The 26,910-nt window shown below is 60.7% G+C and overlaps 1 protein-coding gene across 33 annotated transcripts in view; it reads left to right on the forward strand.

Annotated features, from left to right (window-relative positions):
• Ablim2 (actin binding LIM protein family member 2) overlaps positions 1–26,910 on the forward strand; it is a 113,677-nt gene that overhangs the window by 58,908 nt on the left and 27,859 nt on the right. For 8 of the 33 annotated variants that reach the window (XR_002395895.2, XM_087187285.1, XM_087187263.1 and 5 more), the window contains exons 8-16: positions 534–592; positions 3,476–3,532; positions 4,789–4,866; positions 11,085–11,231; positions 13,521–13,553; positions 15,602–15,722; positions 17,174–17,272; positions 22,400–22,501; positions 22,974–23,027. Coding sequence is in view for 32 of the 33 variants with exons in the window: in XM_087187285.1 (XP_087043411.1) it covers positions 534–592; positions 3,476–3,532; positions 4,789–4,866; positions 11,085–11,231; positions 13,521–13,553; positions 15,602–15,722; positions 17,174–17,272; positions 22,400–22,501; positions 22,974–23,027 (750 nt within the window). In the remaining variant the exon portion in view is untranslated. The other 25 variants (XM_087187288.1, XM_087187286.1, XM_087187265.1 and 22 more) reach the window with 11 other exon arrangements.

Raw genomic sequence — 26,910 nt, forward strand, 5'->3', positions numbered from 1 at the left:
CTATGGGGACAGCCAGTGCCTGGGCAGCTTGAGGCCGAATCAAAGAGGAGCAGAGGGCTGGGCATGGGGCCCAGGGCGCCTGGCGGCCTGGTGCATGGATGGTCATGTCTGTTGACGTAGTGGTGGGGCTGACAGGCCAGGAAGCCGAGGCAGGGCAGCCTCCGAGACCAAGTGGGTTGATGACAGGGCAGGCTGGGCACTGGAGCTGGTGCAGAGTACACTTGTGCCCACTGGAGCTGTTCCCCTCCAGCCGGGAAGCTCTGACTCACATGAGTCCTCCTGCCTGAGGCTGGCTGCCACCCGGCTGGGCTCGCTGTCCCCATGGTTGGGCCCAGCTGGCAGTTGGCTGGGGTCACCAAGGTGGGCATGATGCCCTGCACTCAGGACCCCTGCTTCCTCCTGGGGAGCGGTTGGCACACAGGGTGCATCTGCCCCATCGGTCTGTGTGCCCCAGGCCACCCCAGGCTGGGAGAGGGCTCAGGGCCCGTGCCACAGGCTCGCCCTGACCTGCACCTCTTGGCATCCGCCCGCAGGTTCTTCCATCTGGCACCCAGCGTGTCGACAGGCAGCCAGGACTGAGGACAGAAACAAGGTTGGTGGCATCCGGCCCCCGCGTGTTCTTCTCGGCCAGGCTCCTTGGCCGTCCCTCAGGCTTCGGTCCCAGGGTGCCAGGCCTGGAAGGGCAGGGCATGAGCACAGCCCAGGGAGAGGAGGTGTGGGCCTCAGAAGCAGAGCTTCCTCGTCATCTCTCTGTGGGCTCAGCATGCCTCACCCCGCTATCCCCCTGACCTTGCCTGGGCTTTACTGGGGTTCCCTCATGTGGGTGTGATTGTCAAGCGATTCTGCCAATCCGCTGGTCCCATGGGACCAGCAGCTCCCCTCCAAGTCACTCGGTTGGTCTGATGTGGCCAACCCCGCCCTAAACAAAGATGGTCGGTGGCGTAGGCCTGTCATCCCAGCAGCCTGGAGGCTGAGGCAGGAGGATCGAAAGTTAGAGCCCAGCCTGGCAACTTAGCAACTTAGTGAGACCCCGTCTTAAAATTAAAAAAAAATAAGAAGCGCTGGGAATGTAGCTCAGTGTAAAGGCCCTGGGTTCAATCCCCAATACTGCCCAAAAAACTCCCCAAAACCAAATACTCCTGTCAGGTCAGAAAGAGATGGCCTCCCCGAGCCCCCAGAAATCGAGGGCAAAGGCCAGCCCTCTCCCGGGGTGCAGCCAGATTCTTACTGCTCGAGTGGGCATGGGAGGTGGCTGTGACCAAGGCCGAGAGGACTGTGCTCCGGAGCTGGCACCCAGGGAAGAGACCAGGTCAAGCCCTCCACAGCCAGCAGTGCCGCAGCAGCTGGCATGGTGGCTGCATCCCAGGGAGGGGCAACCTGGGAGGGCCACCCCTGATGGCATGTGGGCTGCCCCCCAGGAGAGAGGGCTGAAGGGAGTCGCTGTGAGGGGTGGGGCCAGCAGCTCAAGCAAAGGCCCTGCGGTCAGCACCTTCCTGCTCACTCCCCCTGGGGCCTGTGGGGCCACGCTCTTGATCCCAGAATCCCTGTTCCAGTGTGGCCTCTGTGAGCAGTGCTGCAGGAAGGAACCAGGCTGGAGGGTGGACTGCAGCTCCCAGGGACCACGAGGTTTCTGAGGACTGGGGCGTGGTGGGGCTTCCCCTCATAGGCACCTGCCCTGCCGGGCCCCATCCAGACTGGGAGCCCCGGCCCCAGAGGCCCAGGGCAGGCAGAGGGCAGGGCTCTTGTGGTGCACCCAGGATGGCTGCCTCTGCCGGCAGTGAGGATGCAGAGCAGCCTGAGGGTGAGGACGGGAGCCAGTTTGGGGGGCACAGGCTGGGCTGCAGGGAGGCAGGGAGGCCACGCCGTGGGGGGCCTGGCAGCCCCCTGCTCCTGAGACCCCCCAGTTGTGCTGGGCCCCAGATTCTGCACCTCTCTCCCTGCTGCGGTCACCACTGTCCTCGTCAAGTCCTGCTATCGCTCTGGTGGCCAGGATGGCAGGAGCTGCTTCTCACCAGCTGCTCTGGTCCATGATGCATCCTGCAAACTGCAGCTGCACCACCCCAGGCCCCTCCGAGAGCCAAGTCTGCCACCCGGGATGACACCAACCTGACCCCCAGTCTCTGGGCTCCTTTGTGTTATCCCAAAGGCCGGCAGAGACCCACGGAAGGGACCCAGACACACACATGCGTGTGCATGGGAACACCCTGTGTCCTCCACGCAGCCAGAACTGGGAAGGCAGCCTACGGTCACAGCCAGCTCCCTCAGGGACAGGGCAGCCTGTTCCTTGCAGAGTGAGGCCGAGCTGCAGGAAGTAGCTGAACAGCTGCAGGGTTGTTGGCCACCCAGGGGACCTCGAAGGCTGGATGCCCAGGACGCAGAGGGCCTGGTCTGGACCTGAGCAGGCAGGCAGCTTCCTGGCCGCTGCGTCTGCAGCTCTGAAGCAGGGGTTGTGCAGTTGCGCCTTAGCATGGTGCCTCAGCTGGCCCAGCTCCAGCCTGGTGCTCTCTCTGCCTAGCTGGTGGGGTCGGGGCCACCCTGCTCCTAGACAGTGACCTGCACAGCCAGGCAGAGGTGGCGTCCGTGTCACCAGGCCCTTGACGCTGTCACCAAGGCAGAGGTGGCACCAGGCATAAGATGGGAATGACTCACCTGTCATCAGGCCCAGCAGCTGGTGTGACAGTGTCCCTTTGTGCCGGCCTCGGTGCTCTGGGCTCGTGGTCCTGTGATCACTCGACACATGGCTGCCGCGTGCCCACTGTGCGTGTATGGAATCAGTGCCCGGAGCCCAGCCAGTGGGGACAAAACCTGTGGTGTCCCTGGCCTCCAGGGCCCCTGTGTCTCATGTGGGAGACGGAGGTGGGACAGGTGCTGGAGGGGGGCCTGGCCCAGTGGGAGCGAACTGGCTGCTGAGTCCTGGCCCGGCCTGCTGCTGTGTGAGGAACAGGTGCCGGGTGGGATGGAACGGGCCCGGCCATGGCCAGAGGGTGACTGAGCTGCCCCTGGGGTCTGGATGAGGCTGCCTGGTCCCAGCCCTGGGAGGACACAAGATGTCCAGTTTCTTCTGAAGCTCACTGGGCAGGGCCCCCCTTCTGCACACCCTTGCTGGGTCCCAGGGACCCCATGTTTCTTCCCTGGAGCCATCCCCTGGGTGGAAGAAGAGGCCGCCCATGTCCTAGAGAAGGCAGTTGAGGCCCAGGGTGTTTTCATGGGTGCAGACTGGGGCCACCTTCCATGCAGGCAGCACTGGGGACAGACTGAGAAGGCAGGAGGGCAGCAGCCGAGCCCTGTGTGCTGCCCAGCCCTGCTCAGAGGCCCGCAGTCCGAGGGGGTGGTCGGTCCTCAAGTGGACACCTGCCCCGTGTGCAGTGCTGGGCCTGAGAGGACTGAGGAGGAGGCAGGGCTCCCGCAGGGGCCAAGCGGGTATGTGGGAAAGGAGAGAGCCTCTCGGCGTCAGCTGTCCCTCCTCTCTCCCTAGACGCAGAGCTCCGTGTGCAGCCAGGCCTGCACGGGTGCCGTGCCCTGTGCCTTACAGGTTGGTGCCCCCGCTGCCAGCTGTGTGGCACGACTGGTCCCCGTGTCCGCCTGTCACGCTGGTGCTGGCTGAGCATAGGAGGAGCTGCGGGGACTGCGACAAGGCCTGCAGCAGGGCCTTCAGCCATGGAGACTCCTGTCTCGGGCTGCAGGCCCAGGACCTGTCTCTCTCCCGGGCTGCCGACAGTGTCTTCTCCCAGTGTCCTCATGTGGTCGTCCCTGTGCGTGTCTGTGTCCCATTCGCATCTTTTGCTTTTTTGGGGTGGGGACAGGGTGTCACTATGTAGTTCAGGCTGGCCTTGAACTCTCAGCAGTCCTCCTGCCTCAGGCTCCCCGGTGCTGGGATCACAGGCGTGCACCGCCACACACCGCAGGCTGTCCTCCTCCTATGAGGACTCCAGTCAGATCGCCGGAGGCCCATCCTGGTGACCTCATGACCCTGGTGACCTCTGTCACCTTTCTGCACACAGGCGCGCCCTGAGGTCCTGGAGTCAGGAGTTTGGGGGTGTCTAGCTCGGCCCCTGGCAGCCCCTCTTCGGGGGTGGGGAATGAGGCTGACTGGGTGGAACTCTGGGCAGGGGCCACGAGTCGGAGGGCATCCGGCAGAGGATCTGGGGCTGCGGGCCAGGAGAGGTGTGAGTTCTTGGGGAGACCCTGAGACCCTCCTAGAGGGGGAGAAGGGGGCTGGGCCCCGGGTGACACAGTGGGGGCACAGGAGGGGGCACACGTGGAAGGGGAGGAGAGGGAGGGCAGGAAACCGCCAGCCCAGGGGTGCAGCAGGCACGAGGAGGGGTCGGGAGGGGGCCCCAGGGCAGGGCAGCCACACAGGGGCCGGGGATGGAGACCGAAGGCAGGGTGGCCACAGTGCGCAGTGCCCACCTGCAGCGTCCCGGCACTCATAACCGGGAGGCTTCCGGAGGGCTGGGCCTGCGGGACAGCGTCACGAGTCACCCCAGATCCAGGGGGAGTCTCTGCGCAGCAGACGTGGGCGAGGGGCACCTGCCTTGCGGAGTTGAAGCAGCGCAGCCATGTGGCGCCGTGGCTCGCCTCGTCCGGAGACACAGAGGGCTCCACGGGGCAGCTCAGGATCCGCAGGGCTCTTCCCAGCGGTGCCAGGCACGGCCGCTTTGCCCGTGGCTGCGTGGCCTGCTGCCTCGTGGGCCTTGGCTTCCTGGGGTCCATGCTGTGCATTGTTCTGAGGCTGCAGTGGCTGCTGGGGGAGGCAGGGGCCCCTCCTCAGCCCCCTCTCTGTTCCAGGAGACCAGGACGTCCTCCGAAAGCATTGTTTCTGTCCCCGCCTCCAGCACATCCGGGTCTCCAAGCCGCGTGATCTACGTAAGTGGGGCGTCTGTGCCCGTGGGCGGGGGCAGGGGGCCTTGCAGGTGCCATGGGGACCTCCGAGTGGCTGTGGGGCAGGGGTGTGGCTGGCCTCCTCCTCTCTGCCTTGGGGCTGACTCAAAGCCGGAAGCGGGAACCGGCATGCTCAGCTGCCTGGTGACACAGTGTTGGTATTGGTGCAAGGACAGCATTGTGTCTTGACCTCTCTGGGTACGAGGTGTGCAGTGGATGGGGTGCTGCTGTCCTGCGTATGCGGATGTGGAAAGCGTCCCGTGTGCTCTGGGGAGGCAGCATGTAAAGATGCTGTGTCTCAGGGGGTGCATTTTCATAGAAGAGTGTGTGTGTGTGTGTGTGTGTGTGTGTGTGTGTCTGCGCGTGTGTGTGCATCCAAGTATAAATACGATCAGAAACATTGTAACAAATGGTTACCAGCGGTTACCTGTGCACAGTAGGATTGGAGATGGTGGTTGCTGTCATTGGCCAACAGCACTGGTGTTCAGAGCCGAAATTCATCTTCTAGGGAGCCCCAAGACATAGGGTGAGGGTTGGTGCATCGGGCAAGGAGCCCGGGACCTGGTGGAAAGCCAGGTGACATGTGACGAGTCACCCTGCACCCAGCCCAGGGCCCCTGGTTTCTACACTGCAGTGGGCTTGGACCCACTGAGTCTGGGCACGGTGATAGCCCTTATGTTGCACAAGGCTGGGCCAGGGATTGCTCCAGACCCTCCGTGGGACAGGCGAGACCCTCTGTTCCCTGGGTCACAGCCAAGACTGGTGGCGCCGAGGCCCTTTGGGGCTGCCCGCTCTGAGGCTCCGCCTGCCGTCGAGTGGAGTGGCTGTGACCCTGGGCGCAATGTTTCCCTCTCCGATCCCTGGAGAGCCCTGCACCCACTGCCCAGGGCTGGGAGGCTATGTGTGGGGCTTGGGCACAGCCCCGGCTCAGAGGGTGGACCGGAGTGGAGTGCCGCTGTCATCGCTCTTACTCCGGGGACACCCGTCCTGGGGGCTGGAACGGGAGGGACGGCTGTCTCACATCCTGAGGCCTGAAGTCCAGGACCAAGGAGCCGCAGGGATACCTCCTCCTGAGGCTGCACCCCGGCTGGCAGACGGGGCCTTCTCCGTGTCCGGGCGCGGCCACCCCGTGTGCCGTGTCCTGGCTTCCTCTTCTAGTGACACCAGGGCCCCACCAGGCAGGCAGCCCTCCTTTTGCCTTCACGACCTCTTTAAAGGCCCGATTCTGAGCCCAGGCACTTCCTGATCCTGGGGGCTAGGATGTCACCCTCAGGATTCAGGGGACGCGATGCAGCCCGGAGCCTGTTGTTGTCTTCATGAATAATGATAGTTGCAGCTGGCGATGCTCACACAGGGGCATATGCAGAGCGCTGGGCACAGGGCCTGGCTCAGGTTGGCTCTGGGAGGGGCACAGCGTGCAGTCTCTGTATGCCGCAGACAAGGCCAGATGTAGTGGCGCATGCCTGTAGTCTCAGCACCCTGGAAGGCTGAGGCAGGAGGACTGCAAGTTCAAGCCCAGCATAAGCAACTTAGCTAGACCCTGTCATAAAATTGTTTTTAAATTTCTTGTAAAGATCTGAGGACATGGAGGAGTGCAAAGGCCCTGAGACAATAAGCAAGTAAATGATAGAAAAGCAAACTGGCCTTCACAGAGGGCCTGGTACTCTAGACCACACAGCCACACCTTGGGCGGTGACAGTCCCAACCCTGCTCACAGGCCCAAGCTGGGGGCGACAGAGTGGGGCTGCAGAGCCGCTCTCTGGGACCCCAAGCCTGGGCTCCCTACAGAGACCCCACAGTCCCTGCAGCGGAGAAGCAGTTGCTAGTGCAGCCCAGCGCCCCGACGCGGGCCCTGGGACCCTGCTGTGCGGGGTGTGGACAGCGACCACAGCACAGTGTGGTGTTAGCAGTGAGGACGTCCCTGAGGCTGGGGGAGCTGCTCATGCTGGGTCTCAGCGTGTGGGCTCCCACCCAGCAGAGAGGCACACGGCTGACTCCAGTTTTAAACAGAGCCCTGGCACAAGTCCCGTGGACCTGGAGTCCTCTATCTGGAGAGCACCACGACACCTCCCCGACCTGAGAGCCATCGGGGGTGGGCATCCAGAGAGGAGCAGAGCGGCCTGCATCACATGGCGTGGGGGGAGGGGGGCGCCTCCCAGCATCCACATGTCCTCCCCGAGTGGGGCGCCCAGCTGTGCCTGCTCAGGGTGGCATCCGTGCCCTCGGGCTGTGCACATCACCCGGGTCCTTCACCAGGAGGGCGAGGTCCACAGACACCCGGCGCAGGCTCTGGTCTGCCTGTCATCTCCTCGCTGCGGCTGTCTGCTGTGGTCCTACTGCCTGGACTCGGTGCTGGGTACCCTCCACATCCACCTCAGGTGCTGCCCAGCATTGCACCGCCCGGCATCTGTCTGCTGCTTCTCATCAAACACAGCTCCCCTGCCGACCCCAGGCAGGTCGGTCGCCCCCATGCCCATGTGCACGGGAAGGGAGCAGAAGGCCTGGGGCTGCTGCATCTTCCCCACAGACCCTGGAGGAGCCACTATCGGTCCTAATGTCGGGGGTCAGACATGCACACAGGAGAGATGCTTAACAATGTTTTTACAGTACTGGGGGTTGAACCCAGGGCCTTTGCCCTGAACAACATCCCCAGTCCATTTTTTTAATGTTTAATTTTGTAACAGTGTCTTGCTGAGCCATTAAGTTGCTCAGGCTGGGCTCAAACTTGAAATCCTCTTCCATCAGGCTCCCCGACTGCTGGGATTATAGGTATGCACCACCAGGCCCAGCAAAATAATCTATTTTGCTGCCTTTTTTTAAATTACAAAAGCAGTGCATGTTTATTCTTAATAAACACAGTGGTCAGCACAGAGGAAAGGCGGACACAGTTCATCTCCCCCTGCGGAGACCACCGCCGGCTGGTGGAGTGTGCCTGGGGCTCTCCTTTCTCTAGGTCCTGCTGCACACAGTGCTTCATAACCTTTCTCTGCCATGGCAATAAAGCTGCGGGTACAACAGTGCAAAAGCAGCAGCCCTCCACTGTTAATCCTGGCCGTGCATGTGCAGCTGGGAGTCAGGTGTGGTCAGGTGATCATTCATCTTGTTGCATGCAGTACAAGAGAGAAGAAAGCAAGGAGAAGAAGCGCTTGTCCACACACACACACACACACACACACACACACACACACACACACTGCAGCAGCCTTCCTCCAATTAGTGAGCATAGCGTGTTGTCATGGCAACCACCCAAGGACCCAGCTCGGGAAGAAGTGGATCCGGAAGGCCACCTTAGCAACCTGTCTTTGGACTGAGATGGGCAGCAGCTGGGCTCATTACTCAGGCTGCCTGCTCAGATTCCTGCCAGGATCAGGGAGGGCCATATGGGGGACCTGAGGGGATCCCCAAGGCCAGGTCTCGCTGACCTGAGGGGCCAGGCTAGCAAAGCCAGAGGCAGGTGAGAGTGTGGGGTGTGGTCTTCAGCATTGGCATCTGACATCCACTGCAGGTGCAAAGCCTCAGCATGGTTCCTCCTTTCTACAGGAGAATCCCAGAGAGCACCCACCTTCTAACACTGCTGCACTGGTTTCAACTCCATTTGTCTCAGTGACCCCAGCGCCTGGGCTGTGTCAAGCTGAGGATAGGGAGAGGGAGCCAGGGGAGGACATGTGGGCAGCAGACAAAGGTCAACCCCTTGCCCCAGAGAGAAAGATGGAAGGTAGATGGGGCCAGGAAACCAAGGAGGGAATCCTGGAGGAGAGGCCTCGGCTTCGTCCAGAAGGGGAGAGGATGAGCAAGGAAGAGGCCAGGAAGGGTGCATCTCAGAGCAGGAACAGCACGCACCCAAGACTGTGGGTGATGGGGTCTGGGGAGACCCCAGGGCCTGGCTTCAGGTTTCCCAAGCGCAGAGGGAGTGGCTGGGAATTCCTGGCAGAGGCCTGAGCGTCATGGCACCAACTCTGGCTCAGAATTTGACTTCAGGCTCCATGAGGAGCTGCATGAGCGTGAGATGTGGCTGTGCTCAGGGTGCATCTGACACATGCAGCCCAGGGCCTGGCTCAGGAGAGTCTTGGCATTAGTCCGGAGTCTGGGGAGGCTTCCTGGAGGAGGCAGGCTGGAGCTGCTGGCCCTGGGGACTCCAGAGTGGGACTCAGCCTGGTTTGCAGCAGGCCTGGGGAGAGATGCCTTAGGGTAAAGAGGCTGGGAACCCAGGACAAGAGCAGGGGCTGCCTGGAGGCGCGGCCGGGGCTTGGGGGACGTCGCTGGCAGCAGGGCCTAGGGAAGGGAGGCTGCGGCAGAATCTCCATGTGGGGAGGGAGGGTCCAGCCCAGAGCCACCTGAATCTGGCACAGGGGCCAGGCCGGGCAGCGGAGCAAGTGAGTGAGCTTGCAGGCGGTAACGGAGGAGGCCGCCCAGGACCCAGGCCGGGAAGCGGCTCCAGCCAGGTGGGCCCCACCTGAGCACATGCGGGGCTCAGACGAGCGGTCAGCAAGCACAAGGAAGGCCTGGGTGGCCAGGTGTGGGCTGGGCCCAGGACATATCCAAGGTCCTATCCCCTCCTAGCGTCCCAGAGCCCCATCTAAGGCCAGGCGTCTGGCTGTGTATTGTGCGTGCTCACATGTGCTGAGTGTGTGGGTGTGTGAATGTAGTGGGGTGGGGTGATCGTGTGCACTACTGTGTGTGTGTGTGTGGGTGCACATGTTTGTGGGTGTGCAGGTAGGGAGTGCATTTAAAGGGTTCATAAGCAAATGTATGGGCAGTGGATGGATATAAAGGGTGGGTGGCACAGAGGCCAATTACTGGAGACCCTTGTAGTTAGATTTTAGTGTCTTGCCCAGTACACGAGGCAGGCCTGAGAAATAAATACACTGAGAAACAGAACTAGGAGAGAAAGCAGGGGCCAGGACGACCAATGAGGGTGCAACTGACAAAGGCCCTGCATAGTCCCAGGCGCTGACTTTTACTGGAAATCAATTGGGGTAAAGGCGAGCTACGTGCAGTTTCTATGGAAATTAATGTAAACAAGGCTCATACAGGGCAAAACAAAGCCTTCTCAAATTAGGAACAGAATAGGCAAAATATATGATTGTGATGAGAACATTGTCCTTCCAATCAGAAGGTTTAGTTGTGGGAGTGGAATTTGGGTGCGAGTTACTCTGACCTCGGCACTAGGCTTCAGCCGGACTCACTTCTGTAAACAAGCAGTCGTGGGGTTAGCTCTTCACAGCCTGCCTTGGGCATGATCAGTATTGGGGTCCTCTGCAATATAGTGTGGGTGGCACAGATGTGTGCTAGTGCAGTATAGTGTGGGAGTGGGTGTGAGTGTGGTATGTGCCTCTCACGACCTCAGTGGACACATTCATCCTCACAAATGTATGTGTGGTGTGAAGGCATGAGTTGTGTATTTGTATGTGTGTATCCATGCACCTGAGTGTGTATACACACACTGCACTTATATACATGCACACACAGTGTACATGTGTACACACATGTGTTTGAGCTTGCACATGCAAAATGAACACGTGTATATCTGCATGTTTATATCTGCACATATGCACACAGGCATGTATGTGTGGCCACATGAGTGTTTTCATGGATGCACACATGCACATGTCTGTTTTGTATGTGTGCATGCAGCTGTGCATTTGTGTGACCTACACACGTGTGTTTTTATGTGTGCAAACATTCATGAATGTGTTTAAATGTGTACATACATGTAGGTGCATGTTTGTATTTTGCTCATGCACACATGTATATTTGTGAGCCTGTGTGTGTGTGTTTTTATGTGGACCTGTGTGTTATGTGGGTGGATACGTGTGTGTTTGTGTGTATACATGTGTATTTTTGTACCTGAGCATGAGCTGTACACATGCACCGAGTTTATTTGCATGCCTTGCACCTGCCTGTGTCTGTGTGTGTGCATTTAGGTCACAGTGAGAGCCTCATACCGCCAGGCCCTGGAGCTGGCTAGGTGATGATTTTCCGGACTTAATAGAGAAGCAAGCTGAGGCCCAGAAGAGACTCTCGAGGCCATGTGGCCCTCGTGGCTGGCAGCTGGGTCTGGCCGTGCCCTGTCCGCCTGGTCCTGTCCTCCGGTGCTGATGGCCGAGCTGCCGCAGCCCCTGGGACTCCACCGTGCTCCTCATTCCTGTCCTGGAGCAGCCACTGCTATCGGGGACCCAGCACCCTCTGGTCTTCATCTGCAGGCAAAGCTCGGCGATGAGATCCTGGACTACAGAGACCTGGCTGCTCTTCCCAAAAACAAGGCGATCTACAACATCGACCGCCCCGACATGATCTCCTACTCTCCCTATGTCAGCCACTCCGTGGGTGACAGGCAGAGCTATGGCGAGGTACGGCCCTGCCCCCAGGGGGTGCACGTGCCCGCGAGCTGGTCCTGCAAGGGGGAATCAGCCCCCACGTGTGCCCTTGCTGTTACCATGTGGTCGATCGCGTGGCTCCCCGTCCCACAGGTGACCTGTTGCCCTGAGTAAATCCCTGGTGCTGGCTGACCACAAACTCCCCCTCGCACAAGGGCTGGGTCTGGAGGAGCTATTAACCGAACAGGAAGTCGGACACCCTGTTGTTTAGGGAGAGGGATGCAAACCTCTGGATTTGCTCCATGCCGGAGCATCTTTACAGAGCATGAGGTGCTCCCCTCTCCATTATTCTGAGCACCCAGCTGCACAGCACCATCACTCCCCGGCCCGCTGCCCTCCCCGGGGACTCCTCTAGCCACTTCCCCACCCTGGTTGGGCCACAGATTGCCGCCTCCTGATGTTCCTGGGCACAGTGACCTTTGTCATGTGGTAGCTTCTTCTTTGAGAATTTGCTCTTCTTCTGTGGCTGCCTGGGATAGGAGGGGTTGGTTCTGCCGGCCATCGGCCTGGGTGTGTTTTGTGCAGCCCAGGACGGGTGCTCTTGAGAAGCAAGGGCTGAGGCCCCCGGGGTGCTGTGCCTCGAGCGTGGTGGGGGAGCCCAGCCTGGCCACGCTGATGCCTGGACACCTGGACCAGACGCCCGCATGCCAGTGGGTGCTGAGGGCCAAGTGAAGGGAAGAGGAGGCCAGGGACCTGCAGGGCCCCGGCTGGCCCTGGGGAGCCTGTGGACACGGGTGACAGCTGTCTAGAGGGGTCTGACTGGCACCCATTTGCCATGTGCCCCAGATGGCCTGGGCTTTGTTTGTGACAGGCAGGCCCTGGTTGCAGGTGGGTCTGGGGCTGTTCAGAGAGGTCAAGCCACCAGGCTCCTGCCCCTCTAAGGCCCCAGCCCAGGCTTTTACCCAAGGGCCACCTGCTGGCTCTCTTCTTTATGCTTTCTCGTGCTTCCTCTGGGAGGTGGTTCCTCTAGAGAGCCGGGTTCAAGTCCCACTCTGCCCCTGGGCCCTGGGACTTTGCCAGAGCTCTCATCATTGGTACAGTGACATCCTGGACAGCCTCAAGATGCCAGGCTGGGATGGGCGGGTGTGAGCAGAATTCACAGGCTAGGTGCCGGGTGTCCAGGGTCCCATGACGTCACCACACTCGTGAGTGGAACGCAGCATGGGTGCAAGTGTCCCGAGCCATCCTTTCCAAGGCCACGTCTCCCCACCAATGCAGGGCGAGTGTGAGCCATGGCAGTTCCTAACATGAGGGCCTGTCCCCTGGGCAGGGCAGCCGTGTGGCTCGAGTCACCCTCATGGCACCTGGGCCTCTCCCTGGCCTGCTGCAGGCCACACCTCTGTCCACTTGGCTCTGTCCCCACCTGACTGGCAGCGGGTTGTGTGGGTGGCCCTGGGGTTGACCTGCTCACTGGAGGTCCTCACTGCAGCTGCTGGACACGTCCTAAGGTGCCTGGTCACATTACCAATGTCCTCTCCACTGTCCCTGGGGCACACTGTCACCCGCACCGGGAGCACTCCTGCCCTGCCACATGTGAGACCAGGCGAGAACTCAGACCCAGGGCCTGACTCTGGTCCCTGTGTCTGGATGTCCCTCCCTGCATCTGCTGTCTGCAGGGTCGCTCTCTTCCCTGGTGGGGTGGCAGGCTTGCCGCTGTCCTGAAGCTCATTGCAGCAGAGGGACCAGGCTGAGGAAAGGTTGGCCGGATACTCGGGGACCTAGCCTTTGCCCTCGCCTCCCCAGGGAGGAGGAGGAGGACACTGCTGTGAGCCCAGAGTCCTCCTGGCCCCTGCCCACCCCCAGGATTTTACTGGGGTCCAGGGCCCTCGTGTCCTCTGGCCCCCTGCTGGCCAAGGCCGCAGCTCTGTGGGTGGTGGGCAGTGCTTTGCTGGGCAGCGGGCTGCATCCGCCCAGCTCCGACACTCCCCAGCCTTCCTCCTGCTGCCCCGAGTTGAGGGAGGAGGGGCTCCCGGATGGCCCCACTTGCCCCGCTCCGCCAGCAGACTTCCCGGGGAAATCTGTCTCCTTGGACAGTGGTGGGTGGGGACATTCGCTGGGGCTGTCCTTCCTGGGCACCGTGACTGAGGTCTCCAAAATCAAGCCTGCACCTGGTCTGTGTCCCTCCTCAGGTGGGGTCCCCTGTCTGGGTCTCAGGGCTGTCGGGTGAACGGGCCCCGGGTGGCTTGCCAGTCACCAGATGACCTGTGTCCCCGTACCCGCCCAGTGCTGCAGCACTAACAGGCCACTCTGTTGTGTCCACAGTCATCTCAGTTGCTCTCGCCAACGCCGACTGAGGTAACCCACCTGCCCGCATGCCTTCCCTGTCTGCGCATGGCGCTGTGCCGCCTGCTTTGTAAAGATGACCAGTGTCAGGGCCTCAGTCCGCCCCCAGGGCTGTGACGCCTTCCTGTGTTGGTTATTTCTGTAGTCGTGTCTCATCTGCATGTCCCCCAGTCTGCAGCCCATGCCTGGGGCAGGGCCACTGGTCGGGTGGTGGCCTGGGTTGTGGCATCCCTGGGTTAGCTCAGGTCCACGTGGGCAGTGCCCAGGCCCTCGAGGACAGCGCTCTGGAAGTGCCTGCAAGTAGCCTTCCTACCCGCACTCATCAGTGGTGCTGGTGGCTGCCAGTCAGACTCGGACTCAGGTGGCTACAGTCCAGGGACGTCACAGCAGCCAGGAATGAAGGACAGGGACAGCAGGGCACACTTGAACCCTCACTCTGTGCTCAGCACCCCTGGAGGAACTTCTGTGATCTGCCCCAGTTACCAGTGGAGAAACTGAGGCACAGGGAAGTCAAATAACTTTGCTAGGATCACAAGCTATAGGAAGAGGCAGAGGAGGGCTCCCTGGCCCCTCGTGCCACACCATCTCGCCCAGGAGCTGGCTGGCATCACCATGGACACCGTAAATGACCAGAGCTGAGTAGCCCTGGCATGCTGAGCTATGCACTGTCACCTGCAGGGGACTCCCCAGGAGAGGCATCGGCTGCCCTCACACAGGGCTGTGGGTCTCACTGCAAAGTCCCTCTTGGGCTGGACGTCAAGCTGGACACCACATCCAGGGCTCATTGGGAAGCGACACAGCCTGTAGGCTTCTGGTCCTCACTGTGACCAGGGCCACAGCCGCCCTGGCTGGGTCCCCGGTTTCCAGCCTCCCCATCCTGGCTTCCCAGCCTGACCTTCAGTGTTCTAGAAGGATGAATCCCCTCCCCTCCCAGGCCAGGGCCCTCCTCTTGATTCTTTTAGCTTTGGAGAAGAATCTTCCGGAGAACCTCTCCACTCCCCTTAGAAACAGCCCCAGGAGGCCTGAGAGGAGCCGGCACTGTGCCAACCCTGCTGCTGCTCGGCAGCCAGGAGGGGCTGGCCTTGGCTAGACACCTTGGCACCAGGCAGCCCGAGCAAACGGCCAGGTGGCTGCCTCGGCCCAGGCTCCTCAGCCCATGGCAGCCGGTGGCCCAAGTCCAGGCTGGCAGAGGGCACACCTGTAAGGTGCTCAGCAGGTGCTGGGGCTGTCCAGAGGGTGCCCAGGGTGGAGGGGACACCCTGGGACAGATGCTAAGGCAGAGTGGGACAGGCCTGGGGCTCAGGGAGGACAGGCAGGAAGGAGCCCCGAGGTGGCATGGAGGAGGACATGGCAGGCTGTGAGCAGAGACCTGGTGAGGAAGCTCAGCTCAGACAGGCCGGGCAACTGTGAGGGCTGGACTAGGCCCCGCCTGTGCTCAGTGAGGAGCAAAGCAGTGGCAGCCACCCCTCAGCAGGATCCAGGCTAGGCTGGCATGACCCAGGCCACCGTGCCATGCTGCAGAGGGCTGGCCAGCCTGCTGCCCGTGCCAGGTGCGATACCATCTCACACCAGTGCTGTGACCACTCCCCGCAGTACCCTGCTGCCGGGCCAGGGCTGTGCTGTGTGCACTTGAAGGGCTCCTTCAGCTGGGCTTCTGGACCTGGGAGGGGCACCCTCTGTCCTTTGGCAGTGGCCACAGAACACACATGGGGAGTCCCCACTGGGGTAGAGCCATCTCAGTGGTTCTCAGACCGCGTTCCAAGGAGCCCTGGGTGACAGGAAGGGCCGGGCAGGAGGGGAATGCCAAGTCCTCGTCCTCCCGCAAAGTCCCAGCCCGCAGGATGGGCAGGCGAGGGGAGCGGAGGGGAGGCGCCATGGGCTCAGGGGCCATGCTCAGCACTGCCGCCGGCCCACCTGGCTCCTCAGTTGCTCCCGGGCAGGAGCAGGGGGATTCTGTCTTGAGGCCAGGTTGAGTCCCCCACTGGTGGGCAGCGATGGGGTGGGCGAGGGTGGGCAGTACCCCGGACATGCGTGTTCACCAGCCCGGTCTTCCCTCCCAGGGGGATCAGGACGACCGGTCCTACAAGCAGTGCCGGACTTCCAGCCCCAGCTCCGCTGGCTCTGTCAGCCTCGGGCGCTACACCCCAACCTCGCGGTCGCCCCAGCACTACAGCCGTCCAGGTACTCAGACCTCTGGTTCCTCGGGCCCTGGGTGGAGCTGGGCTTCTCCTTGCTTTGCTCTTCTCAAGGGGGCTCCATGTGCAACCAGAAACATGGCGGGGTGGGATCACCAGTGGGGGCAACAGAGAGCCCATCCTGTTAGCAATGTAAAGGTGAAAAGGAACAAAGCCTAGCCACCCGTGGGCTAGAGGAGCTGCACCCCCTGGGAGGCGCATCTCGGGAGGCACACGGGAGCCCTGAGTGCCGAGCTGTGTGTCAGGGCCAGAGATACCAGGCAAGCAAAAACCACAGAGGCAGGAGGCCAGACGCTGGCCGTCCCCAGGGGAGACACAGGCTGTAGAGGAGAAACCAGCGGGCCCAAAGAGGGGTCCCAATGTCTATAACACTTCACCCAGAGACGGCCGCCCCCGGCTCTCCCAGCCAGAGCTCGGGGAGGGTCCTCCCACCCGCATCACCTCCTCCCCACCTGCCCCACTGTGTGCTGCTCCCCAACAGCTGTGAAGCTCCGGCCCGAGCCTGTCAGGGCCTCAGGGACACCTGCAGCCACTGCCTTCTCAGTGACTTTTCCAGGCTGCTTTCTTCCTGGTCAGCTGTGCATGACCCGTTCACATTCATGGGTACAGCTCTCATTTTTGCAAATTGTGGAAAAATCAAACCCATTCATTTGCAAAGTCATTTCATTGACTCCTTGCAACGCATGCGGTACAACTTGCTTGGCAAGCGTTAAGAGACTGAGTGAATAATGCAAGAGACTGAGGAGCTGAATGAGGGAGGAGTGAGTGAATGGGTGAGCAAATCAATGGGTGAGTGAACGGATGAATGGGTATATGAATGAGTGAGTGATGAATGAGTGAATGGATGTGTGAATGGGTGAGTGAATGAATGAATGGGTATATGAATGAGTGAGAGATGAATGAGTGAATGGATGTGTGAATGGGTGAGTGAATGAATGAGTGAGTGAGCAATTGAATGCATAAGCAGGTGTGCAGGTGGGGCAGCAGGTGGACGGCAGTGGCTGACTCCCCAGAGCCCTTCTCCCGAGCCCCTCTGCTGCCTGCCCTGGCCCCCGTGTCACAGGAAGACCCACTTTGCCGACTGCTGGGCCCAGCACTAAGTCCCAGAGAGCCAAGACCCTGTCCTGGCTGGCATGGCCGGGGAGGGTGTTGGGAACAGACAGGCCTCCAGCGCTTTGACCCCAAGGAGCCCCCCAGAGTGGAGTGCCATGGCCCAGCAGCCCTGGGCCCATCACCCCATCCTCCTGAGGGTGGGTTGGCCCACATCTGCAAGGACGTGGTCCAGGGCCTCCTTGGGGATCCCCTTCGGGTGCCTCAAAGAGATGTGCATGTCCAGAGAGAGGAGCCCCAAATGTTCCTAGCAAAGAGGACCAGGAAGCTTTGGGGCTTTGCACTGGCCGGCAAGCCAGGCTGACTGACCTGCTCTCTTGCCCGCAGCTGGTACTGCAAGCGTCGGTACCAGTAGCTGCCTCTCCCTGTCCCAACACCCAAGCCCTACCTCCGTGTTCCGACATCATTACATCCCCTACTTCCGAGGTAAGGCACCAGGCTCTGGGCGGGGGTGCCTGTCCCCAGTGGCGCATGGTCCCCGGCCTCTGTCTCATGCTGTGTCCCTCGCTGTGTGTGTCTCGTGCGCCCGGTCTGTCCATGTTGGTGTGTACGTGTTCCCAGAAGGAAATGCTGGTGCCCATCACAGGGAGCCGCAGGCAGAGGGCACGGGGTGGAGGTGAGGTCGTGGCTGCCTCCCGGTGCCCTCCCATCCCCTGCCCACATCAGCCCTGTGGGGATGGCACTGTCAGTGTTGGGACTGGGCAGACGCTGCAGTGTGGAGGGGCCAGATGCCCTTGGCCTGGGCTCCCAGGGGCAGGGCCAGGCCTCTGTCTGCGTGGCTCCAGTGCCTGGGTCTGGCCAGGACACAGGCCCGCCCACCATCCATGTCCCCCTGAGGACACATGGACACAGGCACCCCAGCCTTGTGCTTTCCTGTGCTGAGGACTGAACAGGGTCCCCCACATCCTGTGTTAAAGCCCTGACCTCCCAGGACTGTGTGGAGAAAGGACATTCAGAGAGGTACACGAGGTTAGATAAAGTCATAGGTGGTCACAGGTGTCCACCAGGGCTGGAGGCCTTGAGTTAGCCCCAAACGGGCTCATGGTGTTGGAAGCTTGGCTGCTGACAGGCTTTGGAAGTGGCGGGGACACCAGGCCTCTGACCTCGTCAGTGCTAGGCACACTGCTGAGAGGTGATGGGAACAGGGGTGGAGCCTAGGTAAGGAAGTGGGCCTTGGATTTGGCCGTGGGGACGTGGCTGTCCCTGGCCCCTTCCTCTCTGGAGCTTTTACCCTCTGCTTCCAGCTGCCATGAGGTGAGCAGCTCTCCCTACCATGCCCTTCCACCATGCTGTTTCTGCCTCGCTGCAGGCCTAGGGCAAGGAATCAGCTGACCATGGACTGAGACCTCTACAACCTTGAGCCAAAATGCCCCTCTCCTCCTTAAAGTGGGTCAGGTCAGATGCTTTGTCACAGTGATGGGAAGCTGAGCGAGACGCTGTGTAAGAAGAGCAAGTGGCCCAGATGTCTTGCAATGCACACGTGCAGAGCAAAGGCCACGTGGGAGGCTGCTGGCAGGCCAGGAGACAGGAAGAGAGCCTCATGGGGCTGCACACCCTGCAACCTTGGGCTGCCACTTCTGGCCCCCAGAACTTTGGGGAGACGCATGCTGTTGAAGGTCCTACTCTGTGGGGTTCCGTTACGCAGCCTCACTGACCAAGACATGACAGAAGGAAGCTCAGCATCAGAGGCTACAGCGAAGACACAGCTGGGGGGCTCCCTGTCCCTCCCTGCTGCAGGGTGGCATGGCTCTGGGTCTCCCACCCTGGGGAGTGGGAGGTCCCTGTCACCGAGGGTCACCAGATGGGGTCCTCTCACTCTTGTGCATTTTCATCCTGTGTGTCCACGGAGAACACCCTGGGTGTGTGTCCTGCGGTCTCACCCTTCACGGGTGTCCCTGTAGCTCGGTCTCCAGGTGGTGCTGACTCCTTGGTGAAGCAGCAAAGACCATCACTCTGCATCCCCAGAGCAGGAGACACCCAGGACTGTGCCATGTGTCACTCAGGGCCCACGGAGGACCCACAGCGAGGGCGCAGGCCCAAACCCAGAGTGCTCAAGGAGCCATACAGTCACCCAGGTTGACGCTGCCCCTCACTTTCTCCAGGCCGCAGCTCTCCTCCCTACTTTAGTGGTTGTCACACTGTGGACCCTGGCAGTGTATGGCCAGAGACAAGGGCAGGCGCTGGGCTGTCCACACTCTCACCTGGTGCCCAGGCAGCTGAGCTGACTCGCAGACTCCTCCGGGGTGCATTTCTGATCCCCACATGGAACCCTCACCCCTCCAGGGTGGGTCCTTCTCCACCGGTGGCCCCTGCTCCGGGCCAACACAGCCAGCCCCTCCTCAGCCGGGAGGCCAGGGGAAGGCGGGCAAGGCCACCAGTCCCTTCTTTCCTCCACCCCTGCAGGAAGAGCATGTGGAGGGCGCCCTCCAGCCCGTGGAATGTGCGTCGGAGGCCACTGCACCACAGCCTGCCCCATGCGGGAGGCGCCACCCTGGGGTCTGTTCTGGGCGGGGTGTGGGTACTTCCCGTGGGTGGCTTTGGTGCCATCCCCATGCATTGGTCACTGGTACCTTTGCTTAGCCACCAGTGCAAGCCCTTCTCTCCAGTACCAGATTCAGGGTAGCCCGGCACTCATAGCTCTGCCTCTTGCCTGACTTCCGTGGCTGCCGTGACCTGGGAGCCCCCGGCTCTTCCCAGAACTTGCCCCGGAGGGCACCAAGACACAGAGAAGTCCCCAGGACATGAGGGAAGGGGAGGGCCCAAATGTGAGCCTCGGGCCAAGCCTACTTTCCCACCCACTTGGGGTACGTGCGGGTGCCTTCGTCTTGCTGAGTCCCTGGGCCCTCAACCTTACAGGGTAGTTGTGGTCAATGATGCAGACAGGAAGTGGCAGCATGTGGCACTACACACAGACCTGCACGGGTCTTGACTGAGGCCATAACAGGCTCTGGCTTTACTTTGCTGTCACCTTGAGAAAGGTCACCAAGAGCCACTGAGCACCAAGGACATGGCAGGCACAACTGGAGCAGCAAAGAGACATGGTGTCTGTGAGCCCACATTGCAGGAAGGGAGGGCTGGGATAGACAAAGGCAGATGGGGAGAAGGGACAAGCATCCACGCAGAAGCACTCAGTGGGCAGCAACACCATCGAGGGCATGGCCTGACTCCCATCCACACGTGCGACCTCCTCCCAGCTTGGAACAGAGGAGAGGAGCAGCGCAGCATACAATGGACACCGTCCCAGCCTGGCGTCACCACCAGTGCTGGTGCCCACGATGCAATGGCACAAACGAAGAGGGGGCTTCACTGCGGTGGTCTTCCTCCCCAGACCCACAGCCGATGTCCCCGCAAGGCAGATGATTCCTAGGTCGGGGCTCCACAGAGTCCCTGGCTAGCGCTCCTCAGAACTGGCACCATCATCCAAACTGAGGGCAGCTAGTCACTGCCAGGAGGAGCGAGGAGACGCATGGGCTGGTGTAACATGCTGTCCCAGAAGACGGGTCACATCCACGTGATGCAAGGGGTCAGAATCAGGGACAGGACAAGACGTGGCGGGGGTGTGCAGGGACCTCCTGTGCACCCCAAAACTGTTCTTCAGTTTTAATTGAAACTTTTGTTTCAATTGAAGACAAAGGAGGCTTCTGCAGTGGCCTGGGCTGCCCAACCGCCACAGGCCTCGGCCGGGACGAGGGACCCCAGGTCCTCTGGTGGATGCGGGAGCTCTGGACGTGACCCTGCCTGGTGGATCCACACACTGTGCCGGGGGAGGCTCCACACCTGCTCCGTCACTGCCCTGGCGAGGCGTCTCACAGCCTCGGGGACACCAGTGTCCTGGGTTTCTACCTCCCAGGCCCAAGGTGGAAGCTGGGCTCGAGTGGCGAGCAAGCCCCTCCCAGGACAGGGCCCTGCCAGTGACCACAGCCTCAGGGCTGTTGTGGGTGTGCTGTGAGAGGACATGGGGTCCCGGTCAGTGGTACACTGGGTTCAGGTGCAGCCTCATGGGGGCAGGCAGGGAGCCTGCAGGTGGCAGGGCCCTCCCGCGGCTCTGGGCCCTGTGCCCGGCCAGGGAGATCAGCCCAGCAGGGACCTGGACAGGGCACTGCAGTGGGGTCAGCAGGGGCCGAGGTGGCAGGATTCAGTGGCAGGTGTCAGAGGCCCCACCAAGGCCACCAAGGCTGTGCCTCAGTCTCCCCTTGGTCTTAGCCCTCTGCCGTCTGATAAGAGCCGCGGGGGCCCCTGAGATAGCTGTGTGTGCGTGTGTAGGGTGCTCCTGAGATGGGGTGCACACACATATGCAGTCTTCTCTGGCACGTGGTGGGGTCCCTGGCCACCAGGAGCTCTTGACAGAAAGGCAGAGCCGAGCCATCGCAGCCCCTGACTCCAGCTGGCATGAGCACCTTCAGCCGTCCCCAAGTCTGTGCCAGGCTTCTGTTAAAGTCCTGCTCCGCTGCCCTTGGGGACCTGTGGTCTCTCTCCTCGCTGGTGCAAGGCCCAGGCTGCCACCAGGGGGCTCAGGAGCCCAGGCTGGCGAGCCCAGGAGGTTCTGTGGTGTTCTGGAGGGATGCGCCCAGGGACAGAGTCCCCTCAAGCTCCATCAGTGGCTGCAGTGCCGTCCTGCTGCCCCATTGGCTCACCCTGCCAGGCAAGGGCTCCCTCTGGCCCTGTGAGCCAACGTCTGAGCAGCCCACAGGGTCCCGGCAGGTCCCCTTCCTGACACTCACCACTGAGGAGGTTCCATTCCATGGCAAGGTCACTCAGGGTCCCAGGAAGGTCCCCAAGTCCAGAGCGCCCCACCACCAAGCTGTGTTGTAGTGCCCTGCGGGGTCCGTGGGGCGAGTGGGGGTGTCTCGCGTGGCCGCACGCCTCCCGTCAGCATGTCCAGTGCCGTGACATCCTGTCCATCACACCATCCTCACGTCGTGTGGGGTCACAGGGGTGTCCCCCGGGCAGCCCGGCCACCTCCACCTGTGACTACTAATCCAACCTCCTCCCCAGAGCCAGAAGTGATTCCAGATGGGCTGAGAACGGAGCCTGGCTGGGGCGCGTTCGGAAGGGGCTGTATCTGGGGACATGACCACTGTTTGATACAGATTTTCTCTCACGCTGTGGCTGGCAAAATTACTCAGTGGCTTTTGAGGACACTTCTGCCACATTCGAGGCCTTGAACCCTGTTCGGTGGCATTGGTGGGTTCCGCCTCTTCAAGGAGGACTGCGGCAGGCTTTGGTGTCGGCGAGCTGCAGGGTTCTGGGTCACGGCCAGCCATGGCGCAGGGGCCCTGGGGTATGTGCCCAGGATCCCGGGCTCTGCCAGGCGGCCGGGTCCACCTCCCCGGCACCAGCGAGCTCTTGGCCCTGCTTACGGCTCCTTTATGGAACCGCTGAACGCTCAACTCGAGGTTGGATTAACAAGTCATCAGGCCCAGGCTGGAGGGTTGTGGGCGCTGCCGTCCCTGCCGAGGCAGAGGGCAGGAGAGGGGCTCTGTGCCAGTCAGCCTTTCGCTTCAGAGACTGTTTGCTTTTCTCCCGCCTGCCCTTCCGCCCTGCCATCTGGAGGCAGTGAAAGTGGCCGCAGCACACCCAGCCTCTCGGTGCTCTCGGACAGCCGGCCGCCCTCCACCACCTACCAGCAGGCACCGCGCCACTTCCACGTCCCAGGTAGGTCCCTGCACGCTGCGCTTGTCACCCCGAGTCATCGAGTCACCGGGGCAGCTGCCGCGCCTGCCCTGACTCAGCAGGTCCCCACAATCCCCACCACTCTGCTCAGCTCCCCCAAACGCTGAGCTGCCCACCCCCAAACAAACGTGGGTGTGAGTCTGTCCCCAAGTCCCCCGCACCTGGAGACCTTTCTGTCCTCCTGGGACCTGGAGAGCAGGGCCGTTTGCTGGCTGCTCCTGGCGCACCGGGCTCTCGCTGCCCTGGCCTCCCTGGCCGCCTCTCTCCCTGTCCCCCCGTCCCCCCTGTCCCCTTCAGAGCAGGTGGCATCTGGAGTGGGGGCTGCGTGATCTGGGTGTGAGGCTTCAGCCCAGCTCCTTCCTGGTGATTCTAACTCTGGGCCACTGGGCAGGAATCGTCACATTTGCTGCTTACCCGCCTGTTCTCTCCTTTTTGTTTCTCTCTTCTTTCCCAGACACTGGCGTAAAAGATAACATCTATAGGAAACCCCCTATCTACAAACAGCATGGTACAGTCGGAGTCGCTGCCGTGGCTCACCCTGCATGCCTGTCACCCCACTCGCTTCTGAACGTGCCCTTTGGTGTGGCGCAGGCATGGGGCCTCGCTGTCTGGATCCAAATGTGCGCCCTCCAGTGGGTGAGGGAGGCGCTTTCTCTAAGGGCATCGGCGCGGTTCCTAACCCAGTGGCCCTGGCGATGCTACTTGGAGGGAAGCAGTCAGACTGGCTCCAGTGGAGATGGGAGGGACGGTGGCTTCCCAACAGATCACGGCCTGGTTTTCGGAAAACTGAACAGCCCCGAGAACCACCCACTGACACCTCAGTGGGAATTTAGGTCTCATGTTTTAAGAATTCCTGACCACAGTGCACAGTGCCTGGCCTTCCACTGAAGGGGTTTCTCACCTTAGCGAATAGGGGCTGGAGGAGTTGAGCAGCGAGGGCGTCTCCTGGCCCTTGGCTCCACCTCTCCTCTCCTCTCCACATGAGACCACCTGGGACAGGTGTGGAGGAGCCGACTGCCTGGATCACAGAGCAGGAAACCCCGATGGGGTGTCTGTGATTGGGGGCTTGTTGCTTTGCTGTCCGAGCCTGTTTCCTCATCTGCAAGTCAGGTCCTTCCCCTCTGCCCGCCCTCTGCCCAGACTGCTTGTGAGAACCTTGTGAAGTAGCAGATATGGAGACGCAGTTGAGACCCGGGTGTGGTGTGTGCGAGCAGGGCTGGCAGTGTGTACAAGGCCGAGAGGAGGGTTCCCCCATGGGAAGTGCTGTCTAGATCCCCGAGGGAGCGGCTGCCGCCCGGATGCGAACTTTTCGGTGGAATCCTGTGAAAATTCCTCCCGTGGCCACCTAGCAAATCCAGTTCCCTTGTGTGAATGTGGGTGGCAGATCTGCTTTCACTTCCTCCGTGATGGCACCAGGCTCTGGGCTTCATGCATTTCTTCCTCTTCCCGAGCAAGAAACAGTGAGTTAAACGTCTTGTTCTCCAGAGCACTGTGAGTTTCACCCTGGGAGCCTGAGGGCCCCAGATGGATCAGAGGGGACAGGCGAGTCAGACTGTTAGACTGCCAGACTGGCTCTCTCGTGTTATGGGGGAAACAGACTCGCCCGAGGAAGGAGCGTCCCATGAGTGCCCTCGTGGCACTGTGCTGGAAACCTGCGTGGACCCACATGTCCTGCGGTCCTGGTACCGAGGTTCAGAATGACTGGCGGCCTTTTCACTAAGCACTGTTAGCTCCGGGTCTCAGGCCGGGCGCTGCAACCCGGGTAAAGGAGCGGGCGGCCGCAGGGGACAGCTGTGAAATGCCCACCAGCCCTGCAGGCCAGCTCAAGACACAGGAAGTCAGGTATGCTGTGGCCGTCATTGCATTTTTAAAGTTTCAGGATATAGGGCCGGGGATGTAGCTCAGTGGTTCCCCTGCCTGCTTCACAAGCGCAAGGTCCTGAGTTCAATCCCCAGTACCAAAAGAAAAAAAGTTTCAGGATATAAACATGACTCCTATCCAAAGGCAATATAACTGTTATTTTTAAAAAGCCCCAGGCAACTGCCAAAGCCCCTTTATCATTCCTGAATTTTGTCACATCAGTTCTTCCATGAAATAGATCTTAAAGAGCTCCCTCCCCCCTGCCTCTCTCTCTCTCTCTCTCTGCCCTCTCTCTCCTCTCTCTCTTCCTCTCCCTCCCTCTCTCCTTGTCTCTGTCCCCTCCCCAAGTATTTGGCCATGGCCTGGGCCTAAACACAAGCAATTCTGTCGTGGCTTCAATGTAGGTGGGCCGTGTAAATCATAGGGCAGTTGTGGCCAGGCCTCCTTAGAGAACCCTCAAAAGACAGTGCATTATGTGCTTGGTTTCCAGCCCATGAGACATTTTTACAAATTTTGCGAATCTGGTGGCTTAGATCCTACTGGAAGAGCGTGTGTGTGTGTGTGTGTGTGTATGTGTGTGTGTGTGTGTGTGTGTGCGCGCACACATGCCCGTGTGTGAGGCCCACACCCAGCTCCGTGCTCCCCTGGGGATCTGACCCTCCAGTGCCCTCTTGGGAGAGGGGAGAAGGTTCGGCCTAAGCAGCTCCTTTTAAACCCCGTCCCACTGGGGCAGACTCTGGGAGAGGAAGTTGAATTACTGGACTGTCTGACTGGCTGAAGATCACGGAAAAGCTTAAAAGCTCCAGTCCCTTTAACTAATGTGTGTACTGACCATCACTTCGTTGGGCTCGCTGGAGCTTTGTGTTTTCCTGTGAGCATTGCTCCTCCCTTGGGCACTGGCCTCGGGGGTGAGGGTGTCCAGGCCCCAGGCCCAGGGTGGCATCATGCGGCGTTGGGGACAAGGATGGTGAGTGTCGCAGAGCAGCCATTTAATGTGTGGCAGCCCCGTGCTGGGCTCGCTTCCTCTCATCACCCTTGATGCTGGGATCAGCACAGGGGACATGTGTGGCCCTAGGGCCTGACAGAGTCTCCGCACTGTTCCAACCCCACCTGGTTATAGCTATTGGCTTTAAAAAAAAAAAAAAAAAAAAGGAGGCAAAAGGAGTTGAATGGCAAAGGACAGGAAATGGGAGACGAGAAAGGGGGGGCAGACCCTGCCCCGCACCGTGGGGACAGATGGGTCTAGAGCCCCTCTGCGTTTCCATGTTCCAGAGTCACTCACGTCACTTGTAGGAGACACACAGGGCAAACCACAGCCCCTCCACTTCTGGCCAGGGCACTAGGAGTGAATCCTCCCTTCCTGGGGCCTGTCTCCTCCTCTGTGAGAGCGAGGCCACGTCACTTAGGGTTCTGAGGAAGTCTCTGGGAGGTGACCCTGGTGCTGGGACACAGAGGGGGGCTGGGGTTAGGGCCCTGATGGAGGGAAGCGGGCCAGGGTTAGACCGTGTCAGTTGGGCTCCCCACAGCATTCCCGCGAGCTCGGTGTGGGCCCGGGAGGACACTGGATTCTCAGGGCCACCCACCCGCACGGAACAGTGGAAGTGACAGGCCTTAGTCCTTCAGCCCCTTTGAAAACGGAAGTGAACTGCTGCTTCCTGTGCCTCTGAGGGTCCAGTGTTGGGGGCTGACTCTCAGTTTGGTTTTGGGGTCATCTCTTGGGATGTGAGCAGAGGGCAGGGGGTGCAGGCTCTGATTCCAGGAAGAAAGTACGAGGCCTCGAACTAGCATAGGGACCTCGAGCGAGGTCCCGAGGGCACAGGGAGTGACCCAGAGGCCCGCTTTCCCAAGGTGGCTGCTCAGGACGAAGGGTGCTGCAGCCTCCCGTGATCCGGAGGGTAAACGAGACTTGGTGCAGAACACGCAGACAGAGGGCCGGTCACCAAGAGGGGGGAGGCAGAGGCAGTGACAGGGGCCAGAGTCACCAATGTCATTTCCCTTTCCTTCTGATGCCACCGTGAGACCTGATATCACCAGTGAGCAGGTGTCCTAGGTCCTTAGAGAAGGAGCCAAGGCTGGGGAGGAAGTGAGCTTCGTCATCCAAGGAATATTTTTTAAGCTGATTTGCTGGGCTTTGTCCAGTGCTGGGGACACATGGCTGTGTCTCTGGGAGCTGAGATGCCAGGGGCCAGGCACAGTGCATACACACACATGCACACACTGCTCATTCTCTCTCTCAGTGCAATTCCGACTTCATTTCAATTGGAGAGACAGGTGTGGCTCTGGGAAAATCAGGATAAAGCATGCTGATGGGTCTTCCTTAGAAGCCAGGTCTAGAGGCCAAGGGAAGAGCAGACCCTGCAGACCGAGCTCCAGTGAGCTCCTCCCCTAGCCAGAGGGGACGGTGGCCTAGGGGACAGTGGCCGGCACGGCTCAACAGCTCTCACAGCCCCCGGACAGCCAGGGAGTTCTGTAAGGAGGTGAGGAAGTCCTCATCAGATGTGTGTTACTGCAAGAGCACCTCTGAGCTGAAT

Source organism: Heterocephalus glaber, unplaced genomic scaffold, assembly GCF_053883595.1.
Source record: "Heterocephalus glaber isolate CG9 unplaced genomic scaffold, H.glaber_assembly_v1.0 deba00001509, whole genome shotgun sequence".
NCBI classification, from domain to species: Eukaryota; Metazoa; Chordata; class Mammalia; order Rodentia; family Bathyergidae; genus Heterocephalus; species Heterocephalus glaber.